General features: G+C 42.6%; 2 protein-coding genes across 7 annotated transcripts in view; one reads left to right on the top strand and one right to left on the bottom strand.

Annotated features, from left to right (window-relative positions):
• HACL1 (2-hydroxyacyl-CoA lyase 1) overlaps positions 1-453 on the bottom strand; it is a 62,199-nt gene extending 61,746 nt beyond the window's left edge. For 2 of the 3 annotated variants that reach the window (XM_033930725.1, XM_033930724.1), the window contains exon 1: positions 197-446. Coding sequence is in view for 2 of the 3 variants with exons in the window: in XM_033930724.1 (XP_033786615.1) it covers positions 197-262 (66 nt within the window). In the remaining variant the exon portion in view is untranslated. Of the gene's footprint in view, positions 1-196 lie in introns of all 3 variants that reach the window. The other variant, XM_033930727.1, reaches the window with a different exon arrangement.
• A 5-nt stretch (positions 454-458) lies between these two features.
• The window catches only part of BTD (biotinidase), a 54,143-nt gene continuing 27,837 nt past the window's right edge, over positions 459-26,764 (top strand). The window contains exon 1 of one of the 4 annotated variants that reach the window (XM_033930729.1): positions 459-608. The gene's annotated coding sequence lies outside the window, so the exon portion shown is untranslated. Of the gene's footprint in view, positions 609-640; positions 774-26,764 lie in introns of those variants that run through there. The other 3 variants (XM_033930730.1, XM_033930732.1, XM_033930731.1) reach the window with 3 other exon arrangements.

Below are 26,764 nucleotides of genomic sequence, written 5' to 3'. Positions count from 1 at the left end.
AAAGCCTACGCTTCCCACTCTTTTAGGCGCAAGACTTGGAAGTAGCCCTTTAACTTGCACCCCGTGTTTTAAAAGCATCTTTATTTTCCACGACCCAGCTCGCCCCCTGCTAGAATGACTGCTTGCAAAATGCTAGCCCAGACTCCAGCATCGCCGCTGCCCCAGCCCTGTCCTCGGCTCCTCTCCTCGCACCCACCTGTGCCCTCAGAGCCTGGGCAACGAGCTGCGCTCCAGTGACAGGGTCCTCCGCCCCAGCTGCCATCTCCCCCAGCTGCAGCGCTGCCTGCACGCCGTGACGGCCGGGAAGGGAGCTCCAAGAGGACAAAACACCTCCGGAGTTCGCGGCAAAAAGAAAGACCTGCACTGGCTCCAAGAAAGGAATGGGGTAGCTCCTCCCAAGGTCAAATGGCCATCCGCAGGGTACGGAGGAGGCTCAGTTTCCCTGGGTTACCAATCAGTATGCGCTAGATAGAACCAAAGTGAGGCTGGGGGGGGGGGAGAGAGGGAGGTGAGGCGGATCCCCTGCTCTTGGGGAAAACGCTTATAGGAGGAAGAGCCGGAATGGAGGAGGAAATGGGAATCTCTGCTGTGTGAATTGGGATCTGCAGGTGAGCTGTTGAAACTCACTGAAAGTATTCCTGAAAACACCCAGCCTGTGTGGGTGGGAAAGTGGGAGGTGGGCTGAGTCCTGGGAAAGCAGTGTTGCCAAGATTTTAAGAGTGTATATGACCTGTTACGAACTTTGAGCCTAAATTGAAAGATATTGTTGGAAGGTATTTGAAACCCCTTCTGTTTTATTGGGGGGCTTGTTTTGGGGGGTTGGGATTGCCTGGGCCTTGGTGCTGAATAGTGGTTGAGCTGGTCTGTACCAAAAGGTGACTTTGCTTGTGTGACCTTTTGCTTTCGTGGTACGGTTTATTCCTGCCCTGTGCCAGTATGCCAAGAATTGTTTTGTTTTGTCTTTTTTCTTTTGATTCTTAAATAGAAGTTGCTGCACTGCACCTGGCTCAGTAGGAGAAGGGAGAGAAGTAAATAATGCCTAGAGATTTGGAGTGTTGACTCTTTAGGAATGAAAGCCCTTTTTCTGTTTGTGGACATTTGATACTTTTGTGCACTGTAATTGGAGATTACTGAATCTAGATTTTGGTTTGTTTGTTTTTTTACTACTACTATTAATTATTTCTAGAGTGCTATGAGGCAAAGCTTGAAAGAGCTTACAATCTAAACAGACATGAAGGACAAATAGGGTGCTGAGGGGAGGGGAGGTTAATCTGCTGGCTAGGGTGGTGATCAGTGGGGAATGGGGTTATGGATTGAAGGCTATATGAAAAAGGTGGGTTTTCAGTCTAATTTTAAGCAAGGGAAGAGGCGTGATGGATGAATTTAGGTAATTTATTCCAGGAATACGGGGCAGCTAGATGAAAGGAACAAAGTCTGGAAATGACAGTGAAGGAGGAGAATACAGATAAAAGCAGCTTTCCTGAGGAATCTAGAGTTCTTGGAGAGGAGAGATAAGAGAGGAGAGATACTGAGGGGCTGCGGTATGAACACATGTGTAGGTTAGTAATAGGAGTTTGAACTCTGCGGATAGAGAGCCAGTGAAGTGATTTGAGGGGAGGGTTCAGGTAAGTGTAGCAAGGTTGGCAGAAGATAAGTTGTGCAGCCAAATTTTGCACAAATTGCAGGGGAGAGAGGCAGTTCAGTGGGAGACTTGTTAGATGTAAATTGCAGTAGTGTGAGGTTATGAGAGTGTGGACAAGGGTCTGGGTATTATGCTCCATATTGGAGTTGAAGAGCCAACAGATCAGGTGATTCAGACTGCATTCTCACAGAAGGTTACAATGCAAACACCCAAGAGCGTGGAAGACAGAAAAAATACTAAAAGATTTTATTCTCCAGCGCTTATTTGATTTGGTGGCGGCAGCCTCCTCCTTTGTAGCCTGGGTATGCCATTTTTGGCTCCGCCATGATTCTAACACTGGTGCTTGGGAACCTTGAGTTTCTGGTTTTGAGGGTGGCCTATATGGCACCTACCCAGGATCTCCTGTTGTCAGTCTTCTCTATGCTTTCCATCTTTTTTGGCGCGTAGGATGGTATGGATCAGACTGTGGTCCGGCACCTCATCCTGCAAGGCGACTTTGAGCAGATTGCCCTTCCACGGACACCACCTATTTGGCAAAGGTCTGGATGAACTAATGGCTGATGTGTAGGCCCGCTGGTCTTTGCCTGTCCACAAAATATCTTAGAGTATCAACCAGGTCCACACATGAAAAATTTTAAATACTGTCTTCTGTAGCTCGCTCATTTTCATCTTCTTGTTTGTTCATAATTGGGAAAGAAAACGTGCTTTCCTGCTTTATCAGGTCCTAAATGATTTCTCAATTTGGAATGAATGAGTCCAAAGGAAGAGAATATTCTTTCTATGCCTGCAGAAGAAACTACTGCTGTGAAAAATGAAATCATTACTTCAACAGTCTCTAAATGCAAGTGCTTAATGTAACCAGGGTTAAAACTTTAATAGCTACTAGAGAAAAAAAACAGGGTTTAAAGAAGTTTTTAAAGGGTTTAATGAAGCAGAGAGGATCTGGAAGGAAATATCTGTGTTTTTTTATTTGTGAGAAGTATGGTTTGTGTATTGTTTGTATTGGTGCAGTTTTGAGGTTTTCTATTGCTGATCTCTTGCACAGGTCTGCTGTCCTCATGCAGAGATCAGCATCAGCTTTATCCCAGGACAAGCAGGCAGCATATTCCCACACATGGGTGACGTCACCGACGGAGCCCCGCAGCGGACAGCCTCGAAAGCAAACTTGCTTGAAGATCTCGATCTTTCGAGCACTGTACCGCGCATACGCGCGTGCCTTCCCGCCCGAACTAGGGGGCGCATCTCCTGAGAGGATCCTCAGTTCAGATACCTAGCCAAGAAGCCAACCAGGGGAGGTGGGAGGGTTGTGGGAATATCTGCCTGCTGTCCCTGGATAACAACTGTTACGGTAAGTAACTGTGCTTTATCCCAGGACAAGCAGGCAGCATATTCCCACACATGGGTGATCTCCAAGCTAAGTAAAAAGGGATGGAGGGAAGTTGGCAATTTACGAAAAAAGATTTTGCAAAACAGATTGGCCAAAGTGGCCATCCCTCCTGGATAAGGAATCCAGACAATAATGAGAGGTGAAAGTATGAACCGAGGACCAAGTGGCAGCTTTGCAGATTTCCTCAATGGGAGTTGATCGAAGGAAAGCTACAGATGCCGCCATAGCTCTAACTTTGTGGCCCGTCACTCGACCTTGCAGAGGAAGACCAGCCTGAGTGTAGCAGAAAGAAATACAAGCAGCCATCCAGTTGGAGATTGTGCGTTTTGATATAGGACGTCCCAACTTGTTTGGATCAAATGAGATGAAAAGTTGAGGAGATGTTCTGTGAAGTTGAGTGCGTTGGAGGTAGAAAGCCAAAGCACGTTTACAGTTCGTTTAATTCCGCGGAGACAAGAAGACACGTTTTTCTACATCTCTGCAGCATTGCCTTCTCTTCACCGCGGCTGTTTCTTTTCTTTCAGTTAAGTTCGGTCGCTGTGCTCTCCTATTTCTTTTTTGTTTTCTTTTCTTATAAAAAAATAAAAATAAAAAAGTTTCAATTGTTTCTTTGATTTCGTGTCCGGCCGGTGAGCCTTGGGCCTAGGCCCATTTGCTCCTTTCGTTCGACACGGACTTAATTTTTTCCATGTCCCGGCCTCTTACCGGGTTCAAACGTTGTCGCCAGTGTAATCGTGTGATTTCGGTCACCGATCCCCACTGCCGCTGTCTACAGTGCCTGGGTCCCACTCATTCCCCAGAAGATTGTCACCGTTGTATCACTCTTACTCCACGGGCTTTTCGACGCCGGTGTGCTCAATTTTGTCAACTTTTCGGAGACATGGAGCAACCTTCGGATTCTGCTTCGACCTCAGCGGCTGCCCCGGTCTCGAAGGCTTCGACTCCGACGACATCGACGACTACGGTCTCGAAGGCTTCGACCCAGGCTCCGGCTGGAGCTTCGGTCTCGAAAGCCTCGACCTTACCTGCTTCGGTTCCCTCGAAGACGGTGCCATCTGCGAAGTCTTCTATGGGGGGTAAGTCTCCGGGTTCTCTTTCAGGTACCGTACCCAAGAAGCCACCAGACTCCTCTGCACGTCCATCTTCCAAGCGTACCTCCAAGATAAGGGAATACTCACCTTCGAGGTCGCCCTCTTCGGAGCGTACTGCTGCACCTACGAGGTCAGAATCTTCTGTCTCGGTGCCGATGTTGGAGGACATGCTGAAATCTATACTCACCACTCAGATTTCCTCCTTAGTGGCTCAATTGGCCCCGTCCTCGACCTTGCCTCGGACTGATCAGCCTGTCACACAACCAGAGCTTCCAGTATCTCGAGGCCGATCCAGGACACCAAAGAAAATTTCCTCGTCTGATTCTTCTCCAGACTCGCCTCCTCCGAAGCACCGGTCGAAGCATTTGAGACCTATTGCTCCCAAGCTTCGGAGGGAGTCTTCGGCATTGGATACCGAGACTTCTCTGCCTCATTCTTCGAAGCAGAAGCACAGATCTCGACACCATCGTGCATCGACTCGAAGTCCTTCTCGACCGAAGACTCCACCATCGAAGCCACCCCGTCGAGACCGTTCACCACAGACCTCGACTCATTCTGTACCACGTACACCTGGTACTTCTCCATCCAGGAGCCTGAAGAGAAAACATTCTCTTACTCCCCCTCACAGTGCAGCTTCTTCTGTGACTCTACGTCTAGACTCAGAACCACTTTCACCATATTCTAGAGAGGCTTCTCCCTCATACTCAGCTCTTCCTAAATCTCGCAGTGTATCTCCTGAGGAAGCGTCTGATTCCAAATCCATTTCTTTTGCCAAATTTATTTTTGATATGGGACAAGCTCTCAAACTGGATCTTCATTCAGATTCTAAATATACTCCTGAATATTTAGCAGATATGGAGCTTCCTCATCCACCGAAAGAGTCCCTCAGATTACCTATGACTCCTGTTCTGAAACAAACCTTTGTTCATAATATGGAGACTCCTTATTCCATCACTGCCATTCCATCTAAATTGGAATCCCGTTATCGAACAGTTCCATGTAAAGGTTATGAAAAGTCTCAACTATCTCATCAATCCCTGGTAGTAGAATCCTCTTTAAAGAAAGCACATCCTTCCAAAATCTATGCTTCAGTTCCTCCAGGTAGAGAAGGTCGTACCATGGATAAGTTTGGTCGCCGTTTATACCAAAACTCTATGATGGCAAATAGAGTTCTTAATTACAGCTACATCTTTACATCCTACTTCAACCATTTTCTGAAGATTTTACCATCTTTTTACCCGGATATCTCTACCACTCGTCTTTCAGAATTTAAACTCATCCTTAAGACTCTTTCTCAATTACGACTCTTCATGTTACAAGCCTCATATGATGCATTTGAACTCTCGTCTCGAGTATCGGCCTTTGCTGTAGCCATGCGTCGTTTAGCATAGTTATGTATTGTGGACATGGATCTTAACCTTCAAGATAGATTGGCAAATCTACCTTGTCAGGGAAATGAATTATTTGATGACTCTATTGAGGCAGCTACCAAGCGTCTTTCAGAACATGAACGCTCTTTTGCTTCCCTCATTTGACCAAAACCTAAACCTGCACCAACTAGAGGTTTCAAACAGACTCCACGTCGTTATCCTCAGAAAACGACTCCTGCTTTTTCAAGACCTCCTCCTCGTCGTCCTCCTCAACAACAGCGACAACAAAAATCTCAGACTCCTGCTGCCACCAAGCCTGCTCAGTCTTTTTGACAATCTCGACATGAGTATTCAAATTTCTATGTTTCCAAATTCTCCCCTCCCCATAGGGGGTCGCCTTTCCACATTTTATCACCAGTGGGAGCTCATTACATCAGATCTCTGGGTGCTTACCATCCTACGAGAGGGATACTCTCTTCGGCTCCTTCAGGTGCCTCCAGATCGCCATCCAAGAGAGTGTCCTTCCAATCAGTCGCATCTTCCCCTTCTTCTCCAAGAAGCTCGAGCTCTGCTTCTCCTACGAGCTGTGGAGGAAGTTCCTCTTTCCCAAAGGAACTTGGGATTCTACTCCCGTTATTTTCTAGTTCCCAAAAAGACGGGGGATTTGTGACCGATCCTGGATCTCAGAGCTCTCAACAAATATCTAGTCAAAGAGAAATTTCGAATGCTCACACTGATAACTTTATATTCCTTAATGGACCAAGGGGATTGGATGTGTTCCCTCGATCTCAAAGAGGCATGTACTCATATCCCTATTCATCCAGCATTTCGCAAGTACCTCAGATTCCAAGTAGGAAGCCTTCATCTACAGTACCGAGTTCTCCCCTTCGGATTGGCTTCTTCTCCCAGGGTTTTCACAAAATGTCTCGTGGTCGTGGCTGCAGCTCTTCGCAACCAGGGTCTCCAAGTATTTCCATACCTAGACGACTGGCTCATCAAGGCTCCCTCTTTTTCAGGGGTTATTGCAGCGACCCAACAGACTATTCTTTTTCTACAAAGTTTGGGATTTCACATCAACTTTCCCAAATCTCAGTTGACTCCTTCTTAGTCTCTCCAATTCATAGGAGCAACTCTGGACACTATCAATCTGAGAGCATACCTTCCACAACCACGTCAGGCCGCCCTGCTTCAGATTTCTCAACAACTCTTCCAACTTTCAACTATTCCAGCACGAAAGATGATGGTTCTGCTCGGTCACATGGCTTCTACAGTTCATGTGATTCCTTTTGCCAGACTTCACCTTCGTATTCCTCAATGGACACTGGCATCCCAATGGCAGCAATCAGTGGATCCACCAACTCGACTGATTTCCATAACTCCTTCATTGCGGAAGTCTCTCCGTTGGTGGATGCTCTCTTTAAATCTTTCCAGAGGCTTGCTGTTCCACCCTCTTCTTCATCAGAAAGTCCTCATAACCGACTCATCAATGTACGCATGGGGAGCTCATGTGGACGGTCTTCGCACTCAGGGTCTCTGGACTCAAGCAGATCATCGGTGTCATATCAATCTATTGGAACTCAGAGTGATATTCTATGCTCTCAAAGCTTTTCAACATCTCCTTCACGATATGGTGATTCTTGTACGTACCGACAACCAGGTAGCCATGTATTATGTCAACAAACAGGGAGGGACGGGCTCTCACTCCCTCTGTCAAGAAGCTCTGAAATTGTGGCATTGGGCAATTCTTCACAACATCTTCCTCAGAGCTGTTTATATTCAGGGTCAACACAATTATTTGGCGGACAAATTGAGTCGTCTTCTACAGCCTCACGAATGGACACTCAATTCTCCTACTCTTCGCCAAATCTTTGCCCGTTGGGGAACTCCACAGATAGATCTGTTTGCGTCACCTCTCAACCTCAAACTGCCTCAATTTTGCTCCCGCATCTATGCCCCTCAACGTCTCGAAGCGGATGCGTTTCTACTGGACTGGAGGGATCAGTTCCTTTATGCTTTTCCTCCGTTTCCTCTGATTCTCAAGACTCTTGTCAAACTGAAGTCAGAACATGCCACCATGATTCTGATAGCTCCTCGGTGGCCCAGACAACCTTGGTTCTCCCTTCTACTTCAACTCAGCACCAGGGAGCCTCTTCTTCTACCAGTATTTCCCTCTCTCCTCACGCAGAGTCAAGGATCCTTGCTTCATCCCAATCTGCAGTCTCTACATTTAACAGCTTGGTACCTTTCTGCATAACAGACTTTTCTCAATTCTCTCCGTCTGTTCAAGATATCTTACTTGCTTCCAGAAAACCATCAACTAGACAATGTTATGGCCAGAAGTGGACTAGATTCTCTGCTTGGTGTTCTACACATCACTTGCCACCCAGATCTTCCTCCTTGACATCCGTTCTGGTCTACTTACTCCATTTATCACAATCTGGACTTCAAACTACATCTATTCGAGTCCATCTTAGTGCTATAGCTGCTTTTCATCAGCCTTTGGATGGAAAACCCCTTTCTGCACATCCTATCGTTTCTCGCTTTATGAAAGGACTTCTCAATCTCCATCCACCGCTTAAACCACCTCCAGTGGTTTGGGATCTCAATGTTGTTTTAGCTCAACTTATGAAACCTCCTTTTGAACCGCTTGACAAAGCCCACCTCAAGTATCTCACTTGGAAAGCTGTGTTTTTGATTGCTCTCACTTCTGCTCGAAGAGTCAGTGAGCTACAAGCTTTAGTTGCAGATCCACCCTTCACAGTTTTTCACCATGACAAAGTGGTCCTCCGTACTCATCCTAAATTCTTACCTAAAGTTGTTTCAGAATTTCACATCAATCAGTCTATTGTTCTACCTGTGTTTTTTCCAAAGCCTCATTCTCATCCTGGAGAAGCTGCTCTTCATACCTTGGACTGTAAACGTGCTTTGGCTTTCTACCTCCAACGCACTCAACTTCACAGAACATCTCCTCAACTTTTCATCTCATTTGATCCAAACAAGTTGGGACGTCCTATATCAAAACACACAATCTCCAACTGGATGGCTGCTTGTATTTCTTTCTGCTACACTCAGGCTGGTCTTCCTCTGCAATGTCGAGTGACGGGCCACAAAGTTAGAGCTATGGCGGCATCTGTGGCTTTCCTTCGATCAACTCCCATTGAGGAAATCTGCAAAGCTGCCACTTGGTCCTCGGTTCATACTTTCACCTCTCATTATTGTCTGGATTCCTTATCCAGGAGGGATGGCCACTTTGGCCAATCTGTTTTGCAAAATCTTTTTTCGTAAATTGCCAACTTCCCTCCATCCCTTTTTACTAAGCTTGGAGGTCACCCATGTGTGGGAATATGCTGCCTGCTTGTCCTGGGATAAAGCACAGTTACTTACCGTAACAGTTGTTATCCAGGGACAGCAGGCAGATATTCCCACAACCCTCCCACCTCCCCTGGTTGGCTTCTTGGCTAGGTATCTGAACTGAGGATCCTCTCAGGAGATGCGCCCCCTAGTTCGGGCAGGAAGGCACGCGCGCATGCGCGGTACAGTGCTCGAAAGATCGAGATCTTCAAGCAAGTTTGCTTTCGAGGCTGTCCGCTGCGGGGCTCCGTCGGTGACGTCACCCATGTGTGGGAATATCTGCCTGCTGTCCCTGGATAACAACTGTTACGGTAAGTAACTGTGCTTTCTGAACATTCTAACTGTGAGATTTGACAGTTGGGAGGGTGACTTGGTTCTGTGTGGAAGTGTTTTGTTTTCTGTGCCTTGTGAGAAGGTAATTATGGTGGTTTTTATTTGAATTTGTGAAGGATTGTGAAATTCTGGATAAGGTCTGAAGTTTGGTATTGATGCTGGTAATGTTTAAGAGTCTGCGAGAATCTTCTGGGAAATGGGTGAGAGATTCCCTGACTAAGACATATATGGTTATGAGTTCTGTATAAAGTTTCAGTCTGATATTCTGTGAGAATCTTCTGAGAAGTGTTTGAGAGATTCTATAAGTGAGAAATTTATTGTGCTGATTTTATGAGGAAAGTTTCAGTTTGCTCTTCTGTGAGACTTCTGGGAAATGTTTGAGAGGATCTTTGAGTGACTTCTGTGGTGCTGATTTTTGGAGGAGATTTTTATGAGAGATCCTGTGACAGATTCCTGTGAATGTTATAAGAGAATATTGATAAAAGAAAATTGATAAACTGCTTTGGAACCCTATTTCTGTGAATATCTGTTGTAAAGTTTAAAGAGAATCTGAGTGATTTGAGATATAGGAGTGATTTGAGATATAGGAAATTTGAGTGATTTTAGAAAAAAGAAATTCTGGGGAGGGAAAAAGTATAAGGAACATCAATTATCTATTTTTTTTTTCTAGCTTAGAAAGTATATTTAGGCAATTTGGGGTTATTAGATTAGGATAGGGTTTTCCCTTATTGGTTTGTTTAAGTCAGAGTAGTAGGTTGGTTCCAGCAAGAGAGAGTCTGCTAGCAAGAGATTCTGCTAGCAACTGCGCGCCTACGTGGTACCCCTACATAGCAAGAACATAAAGCCTCAAATACCCAAATCTGAGGAAAAAGAAGAACTTTACAGAGGGGAAGTAGAATCTCTTTGTTTAGATTTGATTTACAGCATTTGTTTATTAAATATTATTTCTAATTTAAATTCTGAATCCTTAGTGCTTCTTTATATTTATTTTATTATATGTTTAATAACTATTTTTATTTCAAGGTTATACCATATTATTATATATTATTATTTTGTTTATGTAATTCACCCCTTCTCCTGGGGAAAGGTATCAATTTAACCCTCGGTGTGCACGAATACAAAACAAATCTTATTTCAAGAGGGATACCTTTTACCTCAGTCTGAGAAGGAGGGGGTTACATTAATAAGTGATCTCCATCAGTTCACTGGTGTGACTTTCTTTAAAGCACCTTCAGTAAACATATATTTCTTGAATGATTCCCCCTAAGCTCTTTTTTAATTGTTATACAAATTTTCAAAATAACAACACTGACCATTCTCAGAAGCAATCACATTCTTACATCTTCCTCACCCTCCCCAAACAAACTTTGGCAACTTAAACAGGTTTTGGTCCCCACAACATTATGGGCTCCTTTTACGAAGCCGTGTTAGCGGTTTAATGTGCGTAATAGCGCACGCTAATTTGCCGGCCCTGTTAGCCGCTACTGCCTCCTCTTGAGCAGGCGATAGTTTTTCGGCTAGCGCACGCTAAAAATGTGCGTGCGATAAAGCCACTAACGCGGCTTCATAAAAGGAGCCCTATATCTTAATCCAGGAGTCTCCAAAGTCCCTCCTCGAGGGCCGAATCCTGTCAGGTTTTTTGGGATTTCCCCAATGAATATGCATTGAAAGCAATACATGCACATAGATCTTATGCATATTCATTGGGGAAATCCCGAAAACCTGACTGGATTCGGCCCTCGAGGAGGGACTTTGGAGACCCCTGTCTTAATCCGTATGCAGATAACAGCAACTGGTAATGACCTATGGACTCAGTCAACTATCTCTAATTGACCACTTTTTATAACGGTCCCAAACTTTATGAAATTGTAGAAGTGTGTTTCTACAAGTCAGTCATTTTTTATTTCAAATATATATGTATATATTCCAATTTCTGTAAAACTATAAAGATAGTAAATCGGATTTCTTCCAAAAGGCTGCCACTGCTATATGGTAATACAACACAACTTATGACTCGCAGTTTATTCAAATAACTTTCATTACCCTTCTAAGGACTTCAGTGACTAGATTCAGATTGCAGTAAGCAATACTAAAAATTGTTTAGCCAAATATCTTCTTTCAACTTCTTCTTTTCAACTTCTCTGTCATTATATATAGTGACAGGGAAGCTCCTGTCACGGTTAAAAAGACTGCTAGCCCAGTCAAAAGTGCAGCCCTTAAACCTGTAATCCCTAGAATAAAGCCTGGACACCCTGCTAAAAGCACTAGTTCAGTACAGCCTGAGAGATGGGAGAAAAGGCAGGTGATGTCACAGCCAGGAATTTAGGCAGGAGGGCCCAGAAAACAGAGTCTATCCCCTATTACTCCTTTCCCAGAGCTAGTGAGAAACGTGAAACCAACCCAGAAGGGGGTGAAGTCACCCACCGTGGTCTGCAGGCTCGTAAGCCTCAAGTAACAAGACTGGAGAGAGATCAGGGAGACACAGGTGATCCCAATTGGGGAAGCAGAGCACCACACAAGGAAGAGCAGTTGCCAAACCTTTCCTATCCACCAGAAGAGACGGTTTTCACGGAGGGAGCCAGCCAGCAAGGAAAGAAAGCCTGACTCCAGGGAGGTACAGTAACTTTCCAATTAAGCCTTGGGATGAAGGGCTGGAAGTTTATGATGATGATGATGAAGAAAACTGTTCAGAAAAGCTCCCAAGTATTCAGAGAGGGGGATGGGAGGTAAAGCAGGAAGTGGAGGACTTAATGGAAACCTCCAGTAACAGGATACAGAATGGGACATGTACAGTGAAGCTGACCCAGAAGAAAGTGTGTTGGAGGAGGACATGGACATATGATTGAGCAGTGTGTGGCTGTTTTCTTCCTCCCAGTAATGAGACAAGTCTCTGACAAACAAACCCAAGCTAGAGTAAGGCTGCAGGTAGTGGTAAGGCAGCAGTGCCTCATTTCACCATGCCCCCAAAGGACTAAAGCTAAAGGACGATAGGGGGCATATCGGGTGGGTCTGAAGACCTTGGTAAAGGGAGGCTTGCTCCACACAGCCTGCAAGGCTGTGAGCGTCCTTAAAAGGGGACAAAGTGTTGGAGAGGGAAACAGAGGCAGAGAAAATGTGTTTTTTTTTCTATGACTGGAAAGACATTTGAAAGGAGGGCTGGCACCTGCAGTGCTCAGCCGTGCTGTCAAGAACTGTGGCTAATAGAAGCCAGCTACCCTGAGAAGGGAGAATATTGGACATTGAAGGGACTGAAAAGCATATTTGATTTTGATTTATCCTTTTTGTGGACAAGGACTGTCCAGTCCCTGAACTGAGGCACAGAGAAAGTGCACTGGACTTAAATGAGAAGGAACTGCATAATCAATGCCTAGGAGAAGCAATTGTTTATTTTGGGACTTTTTTCTTTTGCCTTAATAAACCCGGTTAAGTTTTGGCTAAGAAATCCAGTGTCCGGGTTTTCTTTCCACCCACCATATAAAAGGCGCACAAATAAATCTTACCTGCGGTCCAAGCCGGGTCTGCCCACTCACCTGGGGCCCGGCCCGGCCACAAGGGCTCCTTTTTCAAAGCCGCGCTGGGGCCTTAACACATGGAATAGCGCACGCTAGCTGCTACCTAGCACGCACTAATCCGGTGCGTGCGCTGAAACGCTTAGCACACCTTCGTAAAAGGAGCCCTTAATTTAATAACTCATCTTAAATAGCATGACATCATGTTTCGCCGGAAGGCTTTTCAAGGTTCGTTCCATGTAACAAGCACAAAGATTGTACATTAGATTAATGTACATATACATTGCCAACCACTTCACAGAATCTAAACGCCAAAAACTCATGCCTACATTCATTTTCTTCTAAGTATATATTATCAAAATACCTTCAGTCACACACATCTTTGATCACTTTTTTTCAAAGATGGCTGCAGCGTTTTTTAATCTTAAATTTGTTGCCAATCACAAAGCATGTAAGCTCTCAAATTGATGACATCACTTCTCTCTCATCATACTAAAGTCATCCACTCAATTTCAGCATTTAAACCACATGGGGTCACTGTATTAAGTGTGAATATCCATTGTCCTTTATAATTTAGCCATCTTTCACTATTGCCACCTTCCCACCCGACTCTAACCCATATCGATAACTCTCCATTTCAAATAATTCACTGTGTGGTTATTTTCTAACCGGTGTGTAACTATCAGAGCCTGTAGATTTTTAGTCACTATCCGGGATTTATGTTCAATTTAGTCTTTCTTATTGTATGACTACTTCCCACATATGTTAAACCACAAGGGTATGCAATAACGTATACCACTTTCGTGAAAATGCATATAGCTAGCTTGTGTTATTCCTTTGTAAATCCTGGGACATGAAAATTCAACAAACAGCATTCCACTAGTAATGGATAGGACTTCTCTAAGATCTGGCTCAGGCAGTCTATCATTGTCTTCTAGAAAGATTGTATTTTAGCACAAAACCACTAAACATATAAAAAGTCCCTTTGTTGCCCACAATTCCTCCAGCATAGTTTTGTGCCTGTGCCATATATACGCTGGAGTCGCTCTGGAGTATAATACCAGCTATAGTATATCTTATATCCATTTTTTATAAGATTACTGGCAATAGTGGTATGAAAGTGATATTTATATATCCATTCACAAGTTTTTAGGCCAAATGATTTCTTCAAATCTTTCTCCCTATGAGCCATGTATGGATCAGCTAGATTAGATTGTGCTAACAATGCTTTGAAAAGTTGGGAGATGCCCCCTTCCCTATCTCCTTATAGAGGCCTACATCTAGTTAAGAACATAAGAAGTTGCCTCCACCGGGTCAGACCAGAGGTCCATCGCGCCCAGTGGTCTGCTCCCGCGGCGGCCCACCAGGTCTATGACCTGTGAAGTGATTACTGACCATTTCTATAACCTACCTCTACTTCTATCTGTACCCCTCAATCCCCTTATCCTTTAGGAACCTATCTAAACCTTCCTTGAACCCCTGTAATGTGCTCTGGGCTATCACAACCTCCGGAAGCGCGTTCCATGTGTCAACCACCCTCTGGGTAAAAAAGAACTTCCTAGCGTTTGTTCTAAACCTATTCCCTTTCAATTTCTCCGAGTGCCCCCTTGTACTTGTGGTTCCCCACAGTCTAAAGAATCTGTCCCTGTCTACCTTCTCTATGCCCTTCAGGATTTTGAAGGTTTCTATCATGTCTCCTCTAAGTCTCTGCTTTTCCAAATCATGGCTAGCCCTCCTATTTATAAAATCTACAAGTTGCATATAAAAATGAAAAAATCTGTACGGGGTGAGCCATATTCTTCCTGTAGTTCTGAAAAAGGTCAAATCTGGGAAGAAGGAAAAATATTTCCATGTGTACTGAGCCTCTGCAGTCTCCATCGTTTAGTTTGTCACCTAAGTGGCCAGGAGCAAAGTCCTGTGCCTCACTGATGGGAGTTTGCAAAAGATACCTTCTATCAGCAAAGCTCCCTCTTAGCTGTGAGTTTACAGATGGATGCTTCCTAGATACCCATGTCATAGCTCATTTAAAGAAGTGTTGAGTAATGTAATTGGTGCATTCAGAGAAATTCTGTTTTTCCATGGAAACAGCATTGTTTTGGTCATATTCATTCCTTGGATATAGGACACATTTTGCTAACTTTATCTTAAGACAATAGAATTCAGGAGACTTGATGAGCTATTCCAGCTTTCCTCTTGCAAAGATTCTTGGATCGCGTCTCAGGACCGTTGATGGCTATAGTCTCTAATAGTCTCACTTCGTCTACATTTCCTCCTACCTGGAAGCATGCTGTAGTCACCCCTGTGCTTAAAGCCTTTAAATTAGACCCTGCTGAAGTTACAAATTATAGGCCAATTTCTAATTTGCCTTTCCTTTCTAAAATTACTGAAAAGGTAGTAGCAATACAACTTTCTGACTTTCTTCATTGTACAAACGCACTACACCCTTGTCAGACAGGTTTTCATCCTCATCATTCAACTGAACACTCAGGAGTCAAATGGACTTTTGTAAGATGTTTGGTGGGATTCACAAATTTTTGTTATGGTATATATTAATCTTTTTGTCTGGTCTCCCTATCTCCTCTCCATCTCTTCCAGATCCGCTGCCCCCCTTTGTCCTTTGGGAGGGAGAATATTATGTAAAATTCAGAGGTTTATTTCTTTGTCTTGATACTGTTGCAGAGACATTGTGGCTTGGGAATTTGTGAAGCTATTTCAGTTCAGGATTTTGAATTGTTCATGTGTAATTGCTACCAGTTCTTACTATTCTTTTTGCTTGGTGTGTTTTTATTGAAACAAATAAAAGAAAACTTCCTTTAAATTAAAAAAAAAACCAAACCCCAACCAAAAGGGACTTTTGTGGGGAAAATGGAACAAAGAAAATGGCTGGCAGTTAAAGCTGCAGAATGAGAACTAAATAAGCCGGGGTTCAAATCGCAGGTTTTTTTGTGACCTTGGCCAAGTCACTTTGTCCCCCTTTATCAAGCTACAGTAGAGCGTTTTAACGTGGACTGGCGAATTAAGTGCTCCGACACTCCTCATTCAATTCCTATGAGTGTTGGAGCATTTACCTTGCCAACTTGTGCTAAAATGCTCTACCCTGGCTAGATAAAAGGGGGCCAAACTGACTTGCCCAAGGTCACAAAGAGCCAGTGTGATTTGCCAAAAGTACATGTATTAATTGACAATAACATAAAGGTCTAGTATCTTTTTTTTTTTTCTCTCTCTCTCTCAGATCTAATATATAGCAGACAGTCTAATATATGTGTATATGTGTATTTTTGAATAAGTAATGTGTGCAGCAATCCTTTGTACTGTTATACTATCGTTCGTGTTCTCCAAAAACAGTACTTCTCAGCATGTTTACTTATAGCTTTTTACTTATTCATTGGTCTTTAAAAGTGCCAGTATTAGCCAATTGATTTGAATGGCCAGACCTGATTTTAAGGCCAAATGGGATCGGCACATGGGATCTATTCACAAGGCAAAGGTAGGGGAGGGTCATTAGGGTGGGCAGACTAGATGGGCCGTGGCCCGTATCTGCCGTCTCTTTCTATGTTTGTGTTTTATATAAAGTGCTTTAGTGCTTCAATACTTCAGTAAATAAATAATTAATCTTTCAACTTATCTTTTTTTTTCTTTTTCTGAGTTTTCCCTTTGTCGGTAATTATCGGGAAGGGACCAGTCATTCCGACATGTTTCGCCCGAAGGCTGTATCAAGAAACAAGTCCCCCCTTCTATTTTAGCTCCACCCCATCCCGATCACTGGCAATTTTGTGACAAAAGGAAAACTCAGAAAAAGAAAAAAAAGATAAGTGGAAGATTATTTATTTACTGAAGTATTGAAGCACTAATGCACTTTATATAAAACACAACGGTCTGATGAGGAGGCTAGTGCCACATAGTATTTGGCCACTCACACCAATTGGCTAATATTGGCACTTCTGAAGACCAATGAATAAGTAAAAAGCTATAAGTAAACATAGTGTGTATTTTTAGCATTTATTAACAAAACCTAAATTAACAGCAGTACTAATCTAACAAATTGCTGTTTATTTGATTTACTGTAGAAAACGGATCATGGTTTCTTTAGATCACCAGCATTTATTATGTTACTTTACAGTCACTTCAAGATATATATGTCACACACAAAGTAATGTTACTTAGGCATCATAGATGTCATTGGCACCCATATTCTGTTGGAAGTTGTCAAACATGGGGTCTGTTCTTGTGACATCATTGAGAATCTTGTCCTTCCTGCCACTGCCCATTGTGTGCATCCCTCTGCCATTGACATACAACTTCAGGAACTTGAAAAACTAGAGAAAATCCAAACAAATAATCATTCAGTGAGATCTTTCATCTGTCACAAATGATGAAGAATGCACATGCTGTTTGTCAGCTGGACACTAGCCCAAGTACTTTTTTGATCTCTTCCTGTGATTGTAGTAGAGAATGACATGAGGAAAAAATTTGTCCCCGTCCCCACAAGTTCGGTCCCCATCACCATCCTGTCCCTGCAAACCATCTGATCCCATCCATACAAGCCTCAAATAGTTTTACACTGAACTTATTTTATTAAAGTATAAAAAGAAACAATATTCTGTACAATTGTCATTTTATAAATCAAAGTTCTGGCTGCTGAACTAGAGAAAGAGATGTTCAACTGGCAGGGCTTTGTTTATAAATGTCTCTCTACTCCTCTCTCTCTCTCTCTTCTCCATTTCCCTTCAGTGTCTTCTCCCCACTGTCTCTTTCCCATTTCTGTCTTTGCCCCACTCTCTTTCTTCCCCATTTCTGTCTTCGCCCCACTCTCTTTCTTCCCCATTTCTGTCTTCGCCCCACTCTCTTTCTTCTCCATTTCTGTCTTCGCCCCACTCTCTTTCTTCCCCATTTCTGTCTTATCCCCACTCTCTCTCCACCCCCCCTCCAGCACCCTTCACGCGGTCCGAGCATCTCCCTCCCTCCAAACATACCCCCCCCCCACAGCTTAACAAAAATTACAAGGTGGTACAAGAGGAACAACCCGAAGAAAACTCAAAAGAATCCAGAGAGGAGCTGTAATCCTCAAAATTACTCAAATAGGTTGTGCATCAGCAAACTCTTTCAAATAAATAAATCCTTCCACCTACCTTTAGGTGATTTTGAATTATTTTTTTTCTACAAGCAGCCGGAACTGTGTGTGGCTGCTGGAAAGTCCTCCTCTGACATAACTGGAAGTTGCGTCAGAGGAGGACTTTCCAGCAGGCTGGAGGCTGGGTCTCCGCGTGAGCGGATCACCGGACTTGATGGACCCAGGCTCTGTTCCGGAGATGGCAGTTCTTATGTTCTTAATATATGATTATTCATAGTGCTCCCAATATAATCATAGGCAAAAACCACCAGCCACCTTATTCTTTTTTTTTTTTTTTTTTTTTGCATTATTTCTTTCCTTTCTCAGTTTTTGTCAACTGAATTAAAAAGTTCATTTAGTTAGATTAGATTAGATTAGATTTGGTTGTATTCAATATATGAGAAACACTGTTGAGAAATATATATGTCTCACAAATCATTTTTATACTTATCTTGCTAGCTGCATTTTCTTCAACAGTCTCGTTAATAATATCCGTACTTTTATAAAACTCCCTTGCTGTTATGTTCCTCTGCTGCAAAAATATCAGTCTCATAAATTACTGTTCAGTACTAAGGCTGCCTATCGTCTAGATGTCAGCCGCTTCTCCATCGCCATTCACGATATCATGTTAGTTTTGAACGTTGTAGCTGAGTCTGCACTGTGAAAATGCCGTTCTGTGAGAACACGCCCTGAAGCAATAACTCTTAACATGATACCGCAAAGAAGCGGCTGACATCTAGGCAATAATGTTTCAAGTTCAAGTTTCAAGTTTATAATGTTTTTGATTAATCGCTTAATCATATTTCAAAGCGATGAACATAGCAATAAAATTACAGTATTTAGGGAATAATATAATACTTAACAAAAAATTTAAGTCCAAAAAGGACTATTAACAAACTTAACAGACAAGCAAAAAGGGAAGAGGGGAATGAACTACAAAATGTTTAAAAGAGCAGAACAGTCAAGGAAAAAACATAGGGTAGGGGGTATAAATATTCCATAATCTTAAACAACAAAAGAAATAAATCAAAAAGAAAAAAATGTGTGTCTTTTTAGGATTACCAGCAAATATATTCTCTCTCTGAGCTGCTTTGCTAGTGGGCACTAGAAAGGCTATTGGAAAAGAATGTCTCCGCAATTGAAAAGCGAACCCCAAATGCAACAGCCACAGAAAGAGGTCCTACATCATATCTCTCGTGACTGGGAGCAAATTGTATATCGCCAATAAAAAGTGGTCAATAATTGGGCTAGAAGTAGAGTGGGGAGTATTTACAGAAAAGATGTATTCCAGTATTGACCTCTCAGTACTGTATCGAACTATTAGTATTGAACTTTTTGTTTGCCCTGAGAATAGGACTGTACAGTACAGGTATTGTTGTTTAATAAAATCTGAGAATTTCAATACTGTAGTAGTAATAGTGGCTTGTTTCAAAAAACCCTGAATAACATTAGAAAAGTTATTCGTGGTTACAATACAAAAAAAAAGACAGCTTTTTTTCTAAAAACCGCAAATAACGTATAAAAAGTTATTCGCAGTTTTTCCATATTTGCGCCTATGTTCTGCCCGCATCCCTGCGAATATGGAGGGAGAAGAGTATATTTAAAAAAAAAAAAAAATCCAAACATGTTTTACTTTTGATATTGCTAATTTTGAGAGGAACAAAGCTTTAGAGCTGTATTAACAAAAGGGCTTTTACACACTTGCTTATTTTGTACCACACGAACATTCCCTGCCATAGTCTCTTTGGAGAGTAGAATTCCCAACCAGTTATGTTGCATGCGGAATTTTAAGGCTTGTTTAATTCATCATTCTATTCTCCTTGTAAAAAAAAACCCCATAATAATGCTGCAGATAGACCCTGCAGATAGTAGATCCCTTGCACCACTCCTATCTGCTGCCCAGGTGCATCAGTGATGTGGTGACACAAGCCAACTGGGTAGATAAGGACTGCCAGCCACAAGAACCCTGTCCCTGACCTAGACCCAGCTCCTTTAGAGCATCATCTTTGGATAATCCTCATGCTTGTTCAAACACAGCTGCAGCAGAAAACTTTTAAGCCATCTGCATTTTTAGTTCATGCACTTTGAATGATCTGATCACCGAAAAGCACGTGATATTTTTCTATATTTAAGGAGTGGCTCCTACTTTTAAAATGTGAGCTGCATGTTTTATTTCAAAGATAATGTATCATAGGTCAGTAAGAAACTGTAGTCTTTCCTGCCAGGATAACTAGATATCGATTACTTCTCTGTTTGGAGCTAACACATCACGATAGTGTCTAGGTGTTCAGTATCAATCCATTACTTACCAAATCTCTGTTGTGTGGGTTTCCTAGAGATTTCCATTCCCTGGAAGCTGGATCAGCTGCCACACAGGCGAAAAGTAATGAAATCACAGTGATTATTGCAAACCGAGTGTTTCCCATTCTGAAAGTTCATGATAGCAAAAGGTGAATTATTTCATGCCCTAATAATGTAGCTTAATATATTCCAAAGAGTAAATAGGGGGGAGGGATACCCCCAAAAGGCAGGTATAATTCCAAGTTGTCCTAGCTGATGCGTTCTCTTACCTGCCTGGAATTAGTAGTTTCCAGCGCTTCCAATCCAGTTTTCTCCTGCTGCTTTGTTCTGAGTCCCTTGTGCTGACAGCCAGCTTACTCCCTCAATTTATACATCTTTAGCGATGAGACCCTTCCCACTCTGGATCTGTGTGCAGATGAGCCATATCAACTGACCTTCTGTCTCTTTTCTCCCCCCCCCCCCCACACACACACACTTTTAATTTAGAGTGTCATGATTTATTTTTAAGATTAACACCAGAATAATGGTTTTATAAAATTGTACAGTGTATTTTCTGAGGCTTGAAGAGTATCCTTGTATGGTAAAAGGGTGACATCCCTCCCTTTTTTTTTTTTTCTGTCCTAGAACTGATAAAAGCAGTGTGATTACCATGCTAGTGCACTTGAACACACACACAAGCGAAGGTTAAATAAAAGCATAAGATATACAGTATTTATATTAGATGAAATACATTTTGTAACTAGCTTTTAGGAACTAACACTTCCTCCAAGTTAGGATGGAAGAGATTGCATACTGACTGGGATTCATAGTTTTTGCTCAGAATCCTTTTCCTGTCTTTGGGGTTTTCAGCCTTCTTTTATAACAGGTTATGAAGTATCTACATATGTAAATAACATCATGTACACATATAGATTGGCTAGATGTGCAAATGGTCAAGACACAGAGCAGTCATGATTCAGTCTGCGGCAGTCAGATGTTTTTTAGAAAAAAAAATGCTGACCATTACAGGCTGATCATCCAGGTCTTTGGCAGGCCCCAGAGATTGTGCCGGGCACTTGTATTATCAGAGGTGCCCACATAACTGTCTGGCACTAGCTTGTTTTGGTCAGTGCTTTAAATTATAAAATTTTCTTAAACCTCAGTTTTGGGGGTTTTTAAGACTTTTTCATTGCAATTACAAGTGAGAACGGCATACAGAGCATAGTTTATAGAATTCTTTCCAACCCCTCTGCATGTAAATATGCACAGGGTGGGGAGTGTACATTGATGCGTGTTTGCATGCTTGCATATGTGTACACTTTGTATGTCTATGAGGAGATGAGAAGGGAAGACAGTTTCTTAATCAGCATGCTGTTGAAAATATATCATTTGTACTATTGATGAGTATTAAGTGATATATCTATTATTAATTTGTTTGGATTTATTGTCAACATATTGAAAGTCTGAAAATGAATAAAGAATTAAGAACATAAGAACATAAGAAGCGCCATCTCCGGATCAGACCTACGGTCCATCAAGTCCGGCGATCCGCACACGCGGAGGCCCTGCCAGGTATACACCTGGCTTATTTTATAGCCAAAAATATCCAAAAAATCAAGAAAAGGATGCCCAAAATAAATCACAAAAAATTGCACCCTTGACAGGGATGAAAGTGGGTGTGTGATCGCTCAAATCCCTGACGAAGCATTTTGTTGCGAAACAGGGGCCCCTGTTGGATATTTTGGAAGAATGTTTTGACTGATAGCTTTTTTCCATAGAGCAGTTTTTCCTGCTTGCTTTACTCCAGGACTACACCTGAATATCGAAGTGCTCAGATAAGTGACTTCTATTTTTGACAATTGTTGTTTGAAGAAAAGTTTAAAAAAATATATAAAATTATAAGAAAATATATAAAACTATTAGAAAATTAGAATAGAGGTTCACTTACTAATTGGGAGTTTTTCTGACCAAGGATGTGTCTGCTAGGATTAAATTCTGTTTAAAACTAGCCTGTCTATATGGGAAGCTTAAAGAGCCCCTATTAGACACTGAGGTCTTTTCTCCCTTTTTGTAAAGAAAGGTGACTTTTTTGTCCTGTATTTTGGAGGGTGCAATTTTTTGTGATTTATTTTATAGCCAACCATATCTTTATATGCCTCTCTCAAGGAGATATGCATCTAGTTTGCTTTTGAAGCCTAGGACTGTTGATTCCGCAATAATCTCCCCTGGGAGAGTATTCCAGATGTCAACCACTCTCTGTGTGAAGCAGAACTTCCTGATATTAGTCCTGAACTTGTCCCCCCTTAGCTTCATTTCATGTCCTCTTGTCCGTGTCAAATTGGGCAATGTAAATAATCTTCTCTGCTCTATTTTGTCGATTCCTTTCAGTATTTTGAAGGTCTCGATCATATCCCCACGCAGTCTCCTTTTCTCAAGGGAGAACAATCCCAGTGTTTTAAGTCGATCCTCATATTCCAGTTTCTCCATACCCTTCACTAGTTTAGTTGCTCGTCTCTGCACCCTCTCCAGCAGTTTTATATCCTTCTTTAGGTAGGGAGACCAATGTTGGATGCAGTATTCCAAGTGGGGTCTGACCATTGCCCTATAAAGCGGCATTATAACTTTATCCGATCTACTCGATATTCCTTTCTTTATCATGCCCAACATTCTATTTGCCTTATTTGCCACTGCCGCGCATTGTGCCGACGGCTTCAGGGTCCTATCTATCAGTACACCCAGATCCCTTTCTTGTTCACTTTTTCCCAGAGTTGCACCTGACATTCTGTACTCGTATTCCTTATTTTTACTGCCTAAATGCATTACCTTGCATTTCTCCACGTTGAACTTCATCTGCCATTTCTCCGCCCATTTTTCTAACCGACACAAATCGCTCTGGAGTTCCTCACTGTCCTCCTGTGATCTGATTGCCCGGCAGAGTTTTGTGTCGTCTGCAAACTTGATGATCTCACTGGATGTTCCGTTTTCCAGGTCATTGATATAAATATTAAAAAGGATCGGCCCAAGTACCGAGCCCTGGGGTACACCACTAGTCACTTTCTCCCAGTCGGAGAACTTCCCATTTATGCCCACTCTCTGCTTCCTGTTATCCAGCCATTTGCCTATCCATCTTTGTATATCTCCCTCTATGCCATGGCTTTGTAGTTTCCTGAGAAGTCTTTCGTGTGGAACTTTGTCAAATGCTTTCTGGAAGTCCAAGTATATTATGTCCACCGGCTTTCCACTATCAATTTGCTTGTTCACGGTCTCAAAGAATTGGAGTAAATTCGTCAAGCACGATTTCCCTTTCCTGAATCCATGTTGACTTCGTTTCATCAAGTCGTGTGTGTCCAAGTGCTGAACTATGCTATCCTTGATCAGTGATTCAATCATCTTGCCGGGGACAGACGTAAGACTCACAGGTCTATAGTTGCCCGGTTCTCCTCTCGATCCTTTTTTGAAGATTGGCGTGACGTTCGCTTTCCTCCAGTCGTCTGGTATCTGACCAGTTCTGATTGACAGGTTTGCAAGTTTTTGCAATAACTCTCCGATTTCAACCTTCAATTCCTTCAAGACTCTCGGGTGAATTTCATCCGGTCCAGGGGATTTGTCACTTTTAAGTTTGTCGATCTGGTAGTATATCTGATCTAAGTTCACTTCAACTGTGGTGAGGCTGTCCTCTATTTCTCCTGTAAACAGTTTCTCCGCTTCAGGTATTGTTGAGGTGTCCTCCTTCGTAAAGACGGACGCAAAGAAGGAATTTAGTTTGTCTGTGATTTGTTTATCTTCCTTGATGTACCCTTTTCTTCCCTTGTCGTCGAGGGGTCCCACTGCCTCTTTTGCAGGTTTTTTCCCTTTCACGTATCTAAAGAAGGGCTTGAAGTTTTTGGCCTCCCGGGCTATTTTTTCCTCATAGTCCTGTTTTGCTTCCCTCACCGCCTTGTGACATTTCTTCTGTTCATCTTTATGTTTGTTCCAGGCTTCGGTTGTCTTCGTGCATTTCCATTTTTTGAAAGAGTCCTTCTTTTCTTTTATGGCTTCCTTCACCTGTATGGTAAGCCATGCCGGTTCTCCTTTGCCTTTAGTTCTCCGATCTTTGGAAATCCTCGGAATGTAGATATCTTGTGCTTCTGCAATAGTATTTTTCAATAGGCACCATGCCTGATCTACTGTTTCAAGTTTGTCCACCATCTTCTCGAGTCGTTTTGTTACCATGGCTCTCATGCAATTGTATTTACCCTTTTTAAAGTTTAAGGTGGTGGTTAAGGTTTTGGCATGTTTCCCTTTCCCGATGTCAAGTTTAAAGTTGATTACATTGTGATCACTCGTTTCCAGTGGAACCATGACTTCTACTTCTGTTATCGGTCTGGTGAGACCATTTAGGACCAAGTCCAAGGTGGCGTCGCCTCTTGTCGGCTCTTTTACCATTTGCTCCAGGAAGCAATCCCCTAGCACCTCCAGGAACTTGGCCTCCTTGCCGCAGTTGGAGGCTCCTAGTTTCCAGTCTATTCCTGGGAAATTGAAGTCTCCCAATATAACTACATTGCCTGTCTTGCATACTTGTTTGATTTCCTCCATCATTTCTGAGTCAGTGACCTCCGCCTGTCCTGGGGGACGATAGTAAAGGCCAATTTTTGTATCTGCGCCATTGTGACCAGGAATTTTGATCCAGAGGGACTCCAGCTTCTCTTTCCTGTCTGTTGTAATCATTCCAACAGAATCTATTCCTTCCTTAACATATAGGGCAATACCTCCACCTTTCTGCCCTTCTCGATCCCTTCTATATAGTTTGTATCCCTGTAGTACTGTGTCCCATTTGTTTTCTTCATTCCACCATGTTTCTGTTATGCCAATGATATCCATGTTCTCATGTCTTGCTATCGTCTCTAGTTCTCCCATTTTGTTTCCTAGACTTCTAGCATTTGTATACATACATCTAAGTTCCCTTCGTGTTACCTTTTTGGACCTTCTACTCTTGGCTGTCCTTACAGTTTCATTTACGGTATCCTTTACTGCTCCTGTGTTATCTCCCATGTTTGCTGTGTGGTCATCCCCTCCTGTGTCTTTTTTTTTTTTTTTTGGAACGGGTTCATTTTTATCTTCCACCTCCCACCAGATGCAGAAACTTCACTTAACCCAATCTCCCTCCAGATTATCTCCTCCCTTCAGGATGGAAGCAGGTAGAGCAGTCTTACTCAAACTAAGAAGAGTGAAAGGGGAGGAGGGAAGTTTGAGGTTTTAAACTCAGAAGAAATACCCAGAAATATCACTCCTACCTTCTGGAAAGTTTCCGTTTTGGCCAAAAATGCAAGTTCATTTTTAGTTAAACTGACCCCCTTCTCTCCTCCCCCCAACAATCATATTCTACCATCCCCAGGCCTATTATTAAACCTCCTGGTGGTAGTGCAATGGTTCCCAACCCTGTCCTGGGGGACCACCGGCCAGTTGGGTTTTCAGCATATCCCTAATGAATATGCATGAGAGAGCTCTTCATACCTGTCACTTCCATTATATGCAAATCTGTCTCATGTATATTCATTAGGGATATGCTGAAAACCCAACTGGCCGGTGGTCCTCCAGGACAGGGTTGGGAACCACTGCAATAGACCACCAGGAGATTTTAATAATAGGCCTGGGGATGGTGGATTATGATTGTTTTGTACCTTGGGCAATGAAGGGTTAAGTGGCATGTCCAGGGTACCAAGGAGCTGCTGTGGGTTTTGAACTTAGTTCCCCAGCTTCTCAGCCCATTGCATTTGTATTAGGCTGCTACTGTACTTATGTTTAATCATTTTACCATTGTTAATGCTGTTAATATAAGTATTATGTCAAGCTATACCTGTTTTATGCTGCCTTAAGTGCGAGTCTCTTAATAATGGTGGCTAATAAATCCTAATTAATAAATAAAACGTATGTGGATAACAGCAGCCATTGCTCAAATAAATGCCTTTGATTATGTTTATTAAAATTTGACACACTGCTACTGTTTATAACAGTTCAAAGCGGTATACAAATGTAAGTAAAGGACAGATCTGGAAACATGCATCCAATAACATACAAACTAAGGCCTACTTTTACTAAGCCGCAATAGAGGTTTCTACCATGGCCCAGGGTGCTAAATGCTCCGCTAATAGGAATTCTCTACGCATTGGAGCTTTTTCCCATCCCATCCCCGTAAGTTCTTTCCTGTCCCTGTCTCATTCCTGCAAGCTCTGTCCTCATCTGCACAAGCCTCAAACACTTTAACACAGGGGTCTCAAAGTCCCTCCTTGAGGGCCGCAATCCAGTCGGGTTTTCAGGATTTCCCCAAAGAATATGCATGAGATCTATGTGCATGCACTGCTTTCAATGCATAGTCATTGGGGAAATCCTGAAAACCCGACTGGATTGCGGCCCTCAAGGAGGAACTTTGAGATCCCTGCTTTAACATCTTACGTGTTTGTGCGGTTAAGGCAGATCTTGCAGGAATGGGGCAGGGGCAGTGACAAAACTCACAGGGAAATCGAGTCCCTGCGGGGACAAGGAAAAATTTGTCTGTGTCATTCTCTAATAGAAACCTCTATCACAGCTTAGTTAAAAAAAAAAAAAAAAAAAGGGAGGGGGGATCAGGTTTAAAAAATGATTTTGGGCTTTAGTTATTTTAATCTAGTTTTGTCAAGATTATTCAGAATAACCCAGCAGTAATCGCAGCTCT

Source organism: Geotrypetes seraphini, chromosome 2 (genome assembly GCF_902459505.1).
Source record: "Geotrypetes seraphini chromosome 2, aGeoSer1.1, whole genome shotgun sequence".
NCBI classification, from domain to species: domain Eukaryota; kingdom Metazoa; phylum Chordata; class Amphibia; order Gymnophiona; family Dermophiidae; genus Geotrypetes; species Geotrypetes seraphini.
The sequence above is the reverse complement of the archived record's forward strand: the minus strand, read 5'-3'. Positions and strand labels throughout refer to the sequence as shown.